Raw genomic sequence first — 12,139 nt, 5'->3', positions numbered from 1 at the left:
ACAAGTGCAGAAATAATGCATAACTTATATTATGCTGTAGAGAAGCAATATCAAATGATAGAAACAGTACAAGGTGAGTGGGTTTTAAAAAGTTTCACACCCAATGACATCATCAGAAAAATGGGAATGTCATAATTATAAAAATTGCACAATCTGATACTTTAAAACTGTTAACATGGTCCAGCTTAAAGAGAGTTACTTGATTTGTTTCAGAATTACATTACATGTTTTAGATAGAATAAAACAGAAAAAGTCAAGTAGATTTTAAAAAGTTTTGTGCCCAATGCTGTCATTAGAAAATGGATATTTCATAAATATAAATACATAGAATCTGAAAAACTGTTAACATGCTTTACCTTCTGTTTTTCAGAATTACATTTGGATGTTTTTCAAATAAAATCTGAAGTTTATTATTTGAATTAATAAGGTGTGAAATAGTTGCAATAAATGAGGTGTCCAAATCAAGAGTAGAGGTACGACCTCTGATGAGTAAAATTTGAACCACGCAGAACTGTCAAGGTGTAGCATGGCTTGGGCACTTGTGAACTTAATAAAGTTCTAAAAAAAGCAACTGGAATGCCTTTTCATTAATTGAACACAGTTGTGGGATCAGCATCACCCAGATGTGGAGAAACTAATAATATAAACAATAGTCAAGACAGTATACGGCAGTCTGAAGACAATCTAGGACATTTAGCGATCCTTTTATTTCATGGCTCACATGGAACACACATTTGCATGTAGGAACTTTTCTGTCAATGTGCCACTTTAAATAAAGTCTTGTCAGTGGAATATATATGCAAATACACTCCTGGAAATTGAAATAAGAACACCGTGAATTCATTGTCCCAGGAAGGGGAAACTTTATTGACACATTCCTGGGGTCAGATACATCACATGATCACACTGACAGAACCACAGGCACATAGACACAGGCAACAGAGCATGCACAATGTCGGCACTAGTACAGTGTATATCCACCTTTCGCAGCAATGCAGGCTGCTATTCTCCCATGGAGACAATCGTACAGATGCTGGATGTAGTCCTGTGGAACGGCTTGCCATGCCATTTCCACCTGGCGCCTCAGTTGGACCAGCGTTCGTGCTGGACATGCAGGCCGCGTGAGACGACGCTTCATCCAGTCCCAAACATGCTCAATGGGGGACAGATCCGGAGATCTTGCTGGCCAGGGTAGTTGACTTACACCTTCTAGAGCACGTTGGGTGGCACGGGATACATGCGGACGTGCATTGTCCTGTTGGAACAGCAAGTTCCCTTGCCGGTCTAGGAATGGTAGAACGATGGGTTCGATGACGGTTTGGATGTACCGTGCACTATTCAGTGTCCCCTCGACGATCACCAGTGGTGTACGGCCAGTGTAGGAGATCGCTCCCCACACCATGATGCCGGGTGTTGGCCCTGTGTGCCTCGGTCGTATGCAGTCCTGATTGTGGCGCTCACCTGCACAGCGCCAAACACGCATACGACCATCATTGGCACCATGCAGAAGCGACTCTCATCGCTGAAGACGACACGTCTCCATTCGTCCCTCCATTCACGCCTGTCGCGACACCACTGGAGGCGGGCTGCACGATGTTGGGGCGTGAGCGGAAGACAGCCTAACGGTGTGCGGGACCGTAGCCCAGCTTCATGGAGACGGTTGCGAATGGTCCTCGCCGATACCCCAGGAGCAACAGTGTCCCTAATTTGCTGGGAAGGGGCGGTGCGGTCCCCTACGGCACTGCATAGGATCCTACGGTCTTGGCGTGCATCCGTGCGTCGCTGCGGTCCGGTCCAAGGTCGACGGGCATGTGCACCTTCTGCCGACCACTGGCGACAACATCGATGTACTGTGGAGACCTCACGCCCCACGTGTTGAGCAATTCGGCGGTACGTCCACCTGGCGTCCCACATGCCCACTATACGCCCTCGCTCAAAGTCCGTCAACTGCACATACGGTTCACGTCCATGCTGTCGCGGCATGCTACCAGTGTTAAAGACTGCGATGGAGCTCCGTATGCCACGGCAAACTGGCTGACACCGACGGCGGCGGTGCACAAATGCTGCGCAGCTAGCGCCATTCGACGGCCAACACCGCGGTTCCTGGTGTGTCCGCTGTGCCGTGCGTGTGATCATTGCTTGTACAGCCCTCTCGCAGTGTCCGGAGCAAGTATGGTGGGTCTGACACACCGGTGTCAATGTGTTATTTTTTCCATTTCCAGGAGTGTAGTAGAATAAACACAAAGCCAAGGGTACAGCTTGGTCTTAAATATTTTAATAATACACAGAGTTAAAATGTCTGCAGTACCAGTCTCATCACTATTACCATGATTATCAATAGAATGTTGACTGCCCTCCCCCCACAACCCCCACCTTCCACCCACCACCCACCCACCCACCCACCCACCCACCCACCCACACCCACCCACACACACACACACACACACACACACACACACACACACACACACACACACACACACAGTTCTTTTCGACTTATCAATTACTAAAACAAACAAAATGGGATAGTATGTGGCTTAAATAGCCATATTGAAAAGAGAGCTTCATTGTGACTGTATTGATTCATATTTGTTTTTAATTTATACGTGGTGTACATTAATAAAACTGATAAACTGCAGGGATGGACTCCTGACTGGAAATGGAGGAAAAAAGGTCCTAGGAACACATGTCTGGAATTGGACGGTGTGCGTGCAAAGGCAACAAATTGTCCTGGAACACAGTACAGAGCTGCATCACGTCCACGTCACAACAAATGTTCACAGTGGTCTCCATGGGATGCAATGCATGTGTTCACATGTTGCATCACCAGTTGCTGATGACAGAAATCCAATAATTGTGATGGTCTGGTGCAAAAACCATCAACAAAATCCTTCCCATAGTGGAATATCCACTGCTGATAAGCCCTGCACTCATTGCAGGTGACAGGGAGATTAGTGGTTATCACTGGATACACATAATTGCACTTTGGCTTACACCATGTTGGCAAGACACTTGCCTGGAGCGTGTATTAGGGTTCATTTCAATATCGTGCTGAACCTGGTCCTCCAAATCTGGCGTACGCTCAGTCCACTGCCTCCCTCCATGTTCGTCTCTCTGAAAGAACCCATAATCACACAAACGCCCAGAAAGGGCTAGAAATGTTGTGTGATATGGTTGCTTTTTTAGGGTACTTGTATTGGTATAGCTGTGTTTTGATATAGCTGTGTTGCCTCTCAACTGTTTCCATCTGCCTGGCCATACACAAACACCATCTTGACCAGTACAGTGCATTAATCATCCAGCCTGTAGCACACAAGGAACACATGGCACGTGGTCAGAAGAGCTTTCATTCATCAGCACCATCTACCGTGGCAGACACTTGCTCATAAGACCTTTTTTCCTCAATTTCCAGTCGGTAATCCATCGCTGCAGTTTGTTAATTTTATTAATATTTTTTGCAGTGATTTTTCAAATCCTCTTGTCTGCAAAGTCACATATGGTAAGAATTCATTGAAGAATGTTTAGATTGCATCATTAGCAAATTAGAGTCCTTTCTCACTCCAGTAACCCTATGTTCAGGAATATGTGAATGATACGAGACCAGTTCAACATCATTATTTTCTTCAAATAAGTTTACACCGAAGTTGTACTCTAGTGTATCAAAGCGTATAGTAACTTCATGTGTCAGCAGGTGGCATAGAACATTGTGCAGCATGATGCTCAACTGGTTACAGAATGTAGATTATTCTTCAGACTGTCCATGAAGATGACACATTTGCAATGCCTGTTATGTTCACCATGTAAAGTAAGAGCTACATAGTTAATATGGTGAAGTGCAGAAGGGGATGATTTCTTTCAATCATATCAAACAAGTGTCAGTCTGTGAAACAACTGGCCATGTTTATATTGCCACATAACATCATGCAGGTTTATCAACAGCGGCAGACATTCCAGTCTGCAAGGAACAAGGAAGTCACTTAAGAGTTGTAGTCAAAATATGAAAATTCATAAACCATGACTGTCAGTGTCCCAAACACATTATTAGAAGGTACAAATTGATGCAAGACATCAATACTTTTTTAAAGTGCTCAACAAATGTGTACAGGTGGCACCGAGAGTGTTGCCAAAATGTGGGTTTTAGAGGGGCCCTTGGACCCTTTGCCATTTTATTTTCACGCATATGTGAATGTAACAAGTTCAATGGAGCTGCAGCACCATGACATTCATAGAGGAGGATTAAATCCTTCGGGAAAGGAGGGCGGGGGTGTCTGCAGTGTCAAAGGAATGGTTTTGGTGGTGCCCTGAATGCCACCTCATGAGATCTTTCTGTGTCGATGCCAAACAGTGCTGTGTCTGAAATGGTTTTCCTCAGTCACCCAATGAAAACGGTTTGATTTAAACACTGGGAATTGGTTTCTGACCTCCATCGCAGAAACATAAAGAGAATGGGTGAGATGAGGGTGAGGGGGGGGGGGGGTGACAACCTTCCCATCATGTGACACATCCATGGTGGCATTGGGGCATAATTGGGGTGAAATTTGGTGCCATGCAACCCACCTTACATCTCACATGAACAGATGAGCTCTGGCCTTTTTTAGGATATGTTGACACCTTGCTGTTTGAAGCAGTGTTGCCGGCCGAAGTGGCCGTGCGGTTAAAGGCGCTGCAGTCTGGAACCGCAAGACCGCTACGGTCGCAGGTTCGAATCCTGCCTCGGGCATGGATGTTTGTGATGTCCTTAGGTTAGTTAGGTTTAACTAGTTCTAAGTTCTAGGGGACTAATGACCTCAGCAGTTGAGTCCCATAGTGCTCAGAGCCATTTGAGCCATTTTTGAAGCAGTGTTGAGCCATGAAGTGACGTCGCAGGGTCCCATGTTTTTTACATTATTACAGAGGAAGGTTGTAAGCACCTTTGAGCCAAATTTCACTCTTCTGCAGTGCAATGGTCACACTGATAGGGTTACAAAAATTACCCTATAATTCTTTGAGTAGTTTATTGGGCAGACTATGAATATTTCCACATACTCGGCTGTAATGCGTAGATGCTAAAATTGTTTGAACCTACAACGAGCTGATGTGAATATATATATATATATATATATATATATATATATATATATATATATATATATATATATATATGTATCATCTTTCCCATGTTCCTATTCTCTTAGTTTCCTACCCATATATACTGTTTAAAATGTAGCTTATTTTAATTTTATCACTGTTAAGTTTTGAGGGCATGCTTAAATATTGTGACTAGGTACATCAATTACTTATATTTGCTGCCTGATTGAAATTGCCAATATTTTTATAGTTTCATGATTTGATTTTAACTCACCAAATCTTTTTTATCTCTCTATGAAAATATTATAGAACAAGTCTTTCAATTTACCAGATTTTCTAAATAATTTCATGGAGTGCATCAGTAGCTGCTAGTTTTATTCTTATTGTGGGTAAAAGTGTCAGCAGCAGAAATTTCATATTGTGTATATAGAATGAGTGCTGATAAAAAAAATTTAACCTTAATTCATACGGTTTTATGTACCGAAATGATGTTAAAAATCTTAATTTCACTTTTAAACTGAAGTCTTCATGTCCTCAGTGACAGGAGAATGTAAAAAAAATAAAAAATAAAAAAAAACTGGTCATGTATGTCGATTAATTTAATTCACTATATTTTTTGTGGTTTATATTTTTTGTAATGTATCGAAAATACAGTTTAAGTAACCAATGACTTATCTGCAGTATCATACTGTGGTATTATTCATTCCATACAATTTGGATAGCTGGTGATATACTCTTGAGTGTTTCATACATTCCTATGAGTAGTAGCAGTTTTCGATTCTGGTTTGTAATGGTTGCTCTAGCACTAATCTGCATTGTTATGAGCAAGAAACAAATGTTAATTTATGTCAAGCCTCGAGGCTCTTCTTATTCTGATCACAAGAAATACTGACTGAGTGATGGGCATCAGAAACACTTATATCTTTTCTCAAATTTTTGGATACAGAAACAGAATGTGAAGGAATAAATAAATGTCTTTTATGTGTAGCACAATTTTTTTTACCATAGACAAAAGTGGAAAATGATGCTGTCATCTGTTGACATATTTAAATACTGATCAGCAGATTTAAGAAATTTTTGAAATGTCAGTACATTTAGCACTGTCCATCATTCAGTCTCATTTCTTTATCAGCATGATACTAACTGGTTTAGGCATAGTCTTGTAATTAAATATATGAAATAAACTTCTTATGTATGCGTTGGTTACAGAATTTCTTCAAAGATCCTTGGAATACATTTGACTTCATCACTGTTATTGGCAGCATTGTAGATGTTTTAGTTATTGAATTTGGGGTGAGTATTAAAATGACTACCTTTCTACTAATTTTAGAATAAATAGAGGATTTGAAGGTTTATTTATAACAAAGCATCCACACTTCAAAATGTTATATACATAGCACAATTTAAGAAACTATTACATGTATTTTACACATACTGTAATAACAGCAGTGCTAAAAGGGCAAAAGTCTGACAATCTACTAGAAAACATGACTTTTCTGCTTCCTTATAAATCATTACTGATGAACGGCTACAATTCTATGATATTTTAAAGAACCAAACACAGTTAAAGAGCCATGGTTTGTCTATAAGAAGAGAGTTGAGTTCCAATAATGGGCTGAGGTTTCTGGAGGAGGTAGAACTCTAAATCTTTCATTTTCTTTCTCTTTTTATGTGTATGTGTCTAACAATTGAGAAATATACATTAGATGAATAAAATGGCTATAATTAAGTGCCTTTGAAGGCTTTTTTGACTAGTCATGTATAATGATTAGATGTTTTGCCTATGGGGGAAACCTAGAGTTCCACATGTCTTGTCATTATTCTAAATTATACAGTAAATTATGTTCCCCTTTTATACACAGAATAGCTGTTGTTAATTTTCTGTTTATTTATTAGTGCAAGGTACTGTATATACATACTCTTTTACCATTAATGACTTTTCAACAGATCTTCTTCTCTCTCTCTTTTTTTTCCATTATGGTCTTTCCTCATGTTGTAGTTCATATCTGTGGTCGTTTTGTTCTCTCTGTTTTGTAATAAAGCAAACATTTCTATGGGCATTTTGGGGCAGTCTATTCTTGCATTAAACCATCATGAGAGGTCTTTAAAGACAGATTCTGCTTGGTTGTGCATTTGGCATTTGATTTTAGACCCTCCCAGTTTGGTAAGCCACATGGTTTGGTCCTTCCCACTATGAAGCAAAATACCATCATGATGAAAATTGGAAGAAGTTGTCAGGAATTGGTTGTGCATTATACTCTGCGTACCATCATGTGTCCTCCATTTTTCAGTAACTGAACACTACACTTTTGGTAGATGTACTTACAAGAGATTCACCATGTCTGTTGCATCCTTCAGTCATCTTATTTTGTTCATTTGTCAGGTTATGTGGGATTATGTGTGACCATGTAAGCCATAGCTACATGGCCATGGAGTAAGTCTCTACATAGTTTATAAAATGTAGATTAGAATAATTACAAAGGAAAGAAATCAGAGATCTATAAAAAACAATAAAATGTGAGAGACTGCATAAACAAATAACACATTACTAAGCAAAGTTCTCAACTACTGTGAGGAACTCTTGTACATAACGGAAAGAGTATGCCACAACAAAACCTCTCAGATTACTTTTCAAGACTGGGGGTTTATCATTCTTTGTTTTTAATTCTACTGGAAGCTTATGGAAGATGCAATCTAACAACAGTTCTGCTGGATGGTAGAAAATGAAACCTGCTGAATAGTGCACACCTTTCTGTATAGTGCTTAAGGAAGTGTTATCCAAGTGTAAATCATTTTTCTGTGTAGTGTTCTCTGAATGAATGTTGGAGTTTCTTCTGAATGAATCTGTAATGTCAACAATAACTCCCACAATGGAATATATATACAGGGACTGGAATGTTAGAATTCCGAGACACCTGAAAGTAGGCCTATGCAAATTTAAAAAATCGACATCACAGATCTGCCTGACCATCCTTTTCTAGGCTAAGAAAATTCTTGGCAAGTGTACAGACACTAAAGGAAATAATACAATGAAAGTAAACAAAGTTAACAAACCTCAGTGTTTCAGTGTCAGGTACAGCAGTGATTATTGGTAGTGAAGATAGGAGCATTTAGTTTTTGCACAAGCTCTTGAATGTCAGAAAGCTTTCCATCTATCCTCAGACTTAAGAATTTATAATGATTGACTTCACTAACTGCTTTACCACCTTGGCTCAAAAAAAAAAAAGTGCTTTTACAAGAGTTTTCTGTCAGAAATTGTATACAAAGCGTTAATCTGTGACTTGAAAGCCACGTGATGTTGTTGCCAACTACCTTATTAGCTAGATCATTCACATTACATTCCATGTCCTTCATAATAACACTTACATCATATGCAAAAAGAAGTTGTTTTGAATTGGTTTTCGTATTTCGTGGTAGAGTGTTGAGATAAATACAAAGAAAAGCACACTCAGAACAGAGCCATGTGGCACCGTGCAACCTTACATGATGCCTCAGACTGAAATATCTCTTCTTTTTATTGACACTGGTGGATAACATTTTCCTTTGTCCTGATCCCTTAATCTTCCATCTTGTGCAAAAGTATTGCATGGTCCATACTATCAAATGCTGTATAATCGTGGGATAACTACCTGTTAATCTCTATTCTTGAAAGGGTGTGGGAAATTTCTTGTGCCTGTGTGGAATAACACCCATCTTTAGCATAAACTTGGGACAAACTATCCCGTGATTTCATGCTTCATTACAGAGGTTGTCTAGACAATATATTTGACGAATAGTCAGAATTTGCTACAGAATTGGACAGTAATGATGAGATTTTTCAGAACTATTCTTCAGAGTGAAAAGAGATAATAAAGTGAGATGTAGGCTCAATTATTTGAAAGGAAACATTGACTAAGAATTTATAACTAGATTTCGTCTATCAAAGGAATCTGTACTCAGTCTTTTTAATCTTGTAAATGGGAAACTGGATCATATGAGTGAAAGTGAGTTTCATCTACATCTACATTTATACTCCGCAAGCCACCCAACGGTGTGTGGCTGAGGGCACTTTACGTGCCACTGTCATTACCTCCCTTTCTGGTTCCAGTTGCGCACGGTTCGCGGGAAGAACGAGTGCCGGAAAGCCTCTGTGCGCACTCGAATCTCTCTAATTTTACATTCGTGATCTCCTCGGGAGGTATAAGTAGGGGGAAGCAATATATTCGATACCTCATCCTGAAATGCACCCTCTCGAAACCTGGACAGCAAGCTACACCATGATGCTCTCAAGCTACACCACGATGCAGAGCGCCTCTCTTGCAGAGTCTGCCACTGGAGTTTGCTAAACATCTCCATAACGCTATCGTGCTTACCAAATAACCCTGTTACAAAACACGCCGCTCTTCTTTAGATCTTCTCTCTCTCTCCTGTCAACCCGACCTGGTACGGATGCCACACTGATGAGCAATACTCAAGTATAGGTCGAATGAGTGTTTTGTAAGCCACATCCTTTGTTGATGGACTACATTTTTTAAGGACTCTCCCAATGAATCTCAACCTGGTACCCGCCTTACCAACAATTAATTTTATATGATCATTCCACTTCAAATCGTTCTGCACGCATACTCCCAGATATTTTACAGAAGTAACTGCCACCAGTGTTTGTTCTGCTATCATATAAACATACAATAAAGGATCCTTCTTTCTATGTATTCGCAATACGTTACATTTGTCTATGTTAAGGGTCAGTTTCCACTCCCTGCACCAAGTGCCTATCCGCTGCAGATCTTCCTGCATTTTGCTACAATGTTCTAATGCTGCAACTTCTCTGTATACTACAGCATCATCCGCGAAAAGCCGCATGGAGCTTCCAACACTATCTACTAGGTCATTTATATATATTGTGAAAAGCAATGGTCCCATAACACTCCCCTGTGGCACGCCAGAGGTTACTTTAATGTCTGTAGATGTCTCTCCACTGAGATCACCATGCTGTGTTCTGTTTGCTAAAAACTCTTCAATCCAGCCACACAGCTGGTCTGATATTCCGTAGGCTCTTACTTTATCAGACGACAGTGCAGAACTGTATTAAATGCCTTCCGGAAGTCAAGGAAAATAGCATCTACCTGGGAGCCTGTATCTAATATTTTCCGGGTCTCATGAACAAATAAAGTGAGTTGGGTCTCACACGATTGCTGTTACCAGAATCCGTGTTGATTCCTACAGATTAGATTCTGGGTTTCCAAAAACGACATGATACTCGAGCAAAAAATATGTTCTAAAATTCTACAACAGATTGACGTCAGAGATATAGGTCTATAGTTTTGTGCATCTGCTCGATGACCCTTCTTGGAGACTGGGACTACCTGTGCTCTTTTCCAATCATTTGGAACCTTCCGTTCCCCTAGAGACTTGCGGTACACGGCCGTTAGAAGGGGGGCAAGTTCTCTCGCGTACTCTGTGTCGAATCGAATTGGTATCCCGCCAGGTCCAGTGGACTTTCCTCTGTTGAGTGATTCCAGTTGCTTTTCTATTCCTTGGACACTTATTTTGGTGTCAGCCATTTTTTTTTTTTTTGTGCGAGGATTTAGAGAAGGAACTGCAGTGCAGTCTTCCTCTGTGAAACAGCTTTGGAGAAAGGTGTTTAGTATTTCAGCTTTACACGTTTCATCCTGTGTTTCAATGAAATTATCATCCCAGTGTGTCTGGATATGCTGTTTCGATCCACTTACTGAAAGACCTCCTTATGCTAACTTTGACATCGTTTAGCTTCTGTTTGTCTGAGAGGTTTTGGCTGCGTTTAAACTTGGAGTGAAGCTCTCTTTGCTTTCGCAGTAGTTTCCTAACTTTGTTGTTGAACCACGGTGGGTTTTTCCCGTCCCTCACATATTTACTCGGTACGTACCTGTCTAAAACGCATTTTACGATTGCCTTGAACTTTTTCCATAAACACTCAACATTGTCAGTGTCAGATCAGAAATCTTCATTTTGCTCTGATAGGTAGTCTGAAATCTGCCTCCTATTACTCTTGGTAAACAGATAAACCTTCCTCCCTTTGTTTATATTCCTATTTACTTCCATATTCAGGGATGCTGCAACGGCCTTATGATCACTGATTCCCTGTTCTGCGCTTACAGAGTCGAAAAGTTTGGGTCTGTTTGTTATCAGTAGGTCCAAGATGTTATCTCCATGAGTCGGTTCTCTGTTTAATTGCTCGAGGTAATTTTCGGATAGTGCACTCAGTATAATGTCACTCGATGCTCTGTCCCTACCACCCGTCCTAAACATCTGAGTGTCCCAGTCTATATCTGGTAAATTGAAATCTCCACCTAAGACTATAACATGCTGAGAAAATTTTTGTGAAATGTATTCCAGATTTTCTCTCAGTTGTTCTGCCCCTAATGCTGCTGAGTCGGGAGGTTGGTAAAAGGAGCCAATTATTAACCTAGCTCAGTTGTTGAGTGTAACCTCCACCCATAATAATTCACAGGAACTATCCACTTCTACTTCACTACAGGATAAACTACTACTTTGTAAAAATTTCGGCCTTTCTAAAAATTTCGGCAGAATTTATCTCTGGCTTCAGCCAGCTTTCCGTACCTGCCCTGGTGTCACATAGGATAGTTTTACTGTGTACTGTATCTGCAATACAAGGCACTAGCTGGGACACATTTTACAGTTTTATTTAGTAAATAAACTGATCATGTGTCCAGTAATGCTGAAAGAGCCACAAATTAATCTGCAGCTAAATATTTTCATGTACTTGTGTTGTTGTGCTACAATATTTTTGCAGTTCATCTTTCTGTTTCGCAAAAACAGTGGAAAACAGGCATAAAATAATGAAAACTTCCCCTCTGGATACTTACAGCTGGGTAGAACATGCAAACTTTTTTCTTTTCTGTGTTTTGATGCTAGATGTGATTTCTAATGTTCTCACAGTGGTTGTACTTGTATAGCAAACAATATTATTCCATCCTCTCCCTTAAGAGATAATGTTTTCTGTAATCAATGCAACTGTGTCTTTGTATTATTTAGTCTAAGTATTAGAATGATGGGCTCATTAATGATAGAGAGAAGCAAAACTCTCTCTCAC

The 12,139-nt window shown here is 40.3% G+C and overlaps 1 protein-coding gene across 1 annotated transcript in view; it reads left to right on the top strand.

Annotated features, from left to right (window-relative positions):
- Positions 1 to 6,261: 6,261 nt before the first annotated feature.
- The window catches only part of LOC126184205 (voltage-dependent calcium channel type A subunit alpha-1-like), a 204,024-nt gene continuing 198,146 nt past the window's right edge, over positions 6,262 to 12,139 (top strand). Inside the window, exon 1 of the mRNA XM_049926573.1 lies at positions 6,262 to 6,360. Coding sequence (XP_049782530.1) covers positions 6,262 to 6,360 — 99 coding nt within the window. The remainder of the gene's footprint in view (positions 6,361 to 12,139) is intronic.

Source organism: Schistocerca cancellata, chromosome 4 (genome assembly GCF_023864275.1).
Source record: "Schistocerca cancellata isolate TAMUIC-IGC-003103 chromosome 4, iqSchCanc2.1, whole genome shotgun sequence".
Taxonomy (NCBI): domain Eukaryota; kingdom Metazoa; phylum Arthropoda; class Insecta; order Orthoptera; family Acrididae; genus Schistocerca; species Schistocerca cancellata.
Note: the sequence above shows the minus strand (reverse complement) of the source record. Positions and strands in the feature narration are given on the sequence as shown.